Genomic DNA, 1,000 nt, shown 5'->3' on the forward strand with positions numbered 1-1,000 from the left:
CACCTTAAACTTGCGCCGCAAACTCTCGTTCAGGGGATCCTCGGGCGCGACCGGCATTGTAATTGGCGCCAAGGCGCTCCCACTCGTCCCTACCCAAAGGTAGCGCCTGCTCTACGAGATCCATGAGGCGATCGATCTTGTTCATCGTGTAATTTGTGTTGTCGGAGCTCTTGCCCATCTGTATGCAAACACCAAAGCGTTAATTGACAAGCGATCTAGCAAATTAGAAGCTGGCCACGCAGTCCTCCTACCAGGTGAGCGCCGCGGACAAGAGGCGGGGACGGAGTGCTCGGTGACACTTGAAGTGAGGCAAAAGCCGAAGTGAGAACTACCAGCGGAGACGGTTTTGCTCCAACTACAGCCACCACAACCACCAGTTTAACTTGTATCTTGAAAGGAAGCTGTCATCTAGCACCTTCAACGTGGAGCGCGCGAAATCAGCGCGCGAAAAGTTCGCGCCGATGCCCGGTCGGTTCGAAACTTTCGAATATCACCGTTAGCTATATCCTACCAAGATCCTTGGCGCCAACCTAGCGTCGACCACGGCGCGTCGGCTGTTCACGTCGTTTCCTACACCGCTTTTTGAACTGCAAGGAACAAACGCATTCACGTGTCTTTTAGTCAACTTCATTGGATTCATTCACACTTACGTGGATACCTACAGTGTCACCAACTCTTCTCCACATCCTCCCCCTGTACCGCTCCGTCGCGCAATAGAACGCCGTCACACTTCTCACGGATCCTCTTCGTCCTGGATGTTGCTGTGGCGGCATTCACTCAGCTCACAGCGACAGACAAACCAAAGGTCGTCGCCGTAATCCACCGTGACCTCTTCGCCGCGAAGGATGTCCTGTGTGGTCACAACAACCACTGTTGTGCGACGACCGTTTGACACCTCAAAGAATACTGCAGATTAGCATAATTGTTCAGGTTGTCAGCAGAAGTTGGACCAACAGGCTAGTGCCAACGCTTTCTCTGATGGCAGCAGTGTGCTGGTCGA

General features: G+C 53.2%; 1 protein-coding gene across 1 annotated transcript; it reads right to left on the reverse strand.

Annotated features, from left to right (window-relative positions):
• Window positions 1-4: 4 nt before the first annotated feature.
• Window positions 5-178, reverse strand: PPTG_15458 (hypothetical protein; the record flags this gene model as incomplete). The annotated part of the gene is made up of 1 exon (XM_008913668.1): window positions 5-178. The coding sequence occupies one exon, from the start codon at window positions 176-178 to the stop codon at window positions 5-7; it is 174 nt and encodes a 57-aa protein (XP_008911916.1).
• Window positions 179-1,000: the final 822 nt, after the last annotated feature.

Source organism: Phytophthora parasitica (genome assembly GCF_000247585.1).
Source record: "Phytophthora parasitica INRA-310 unplaced genomic scaffold supercont2.55, whole genome shotgun sequence".
Taxonomy (NCBI): domain Eukaryota; phylum Oomycota; class Peronosporomycetes; order Peronosporales; family Peronosporaceae; genus Phytophthora; species Phytophthora nicotianae.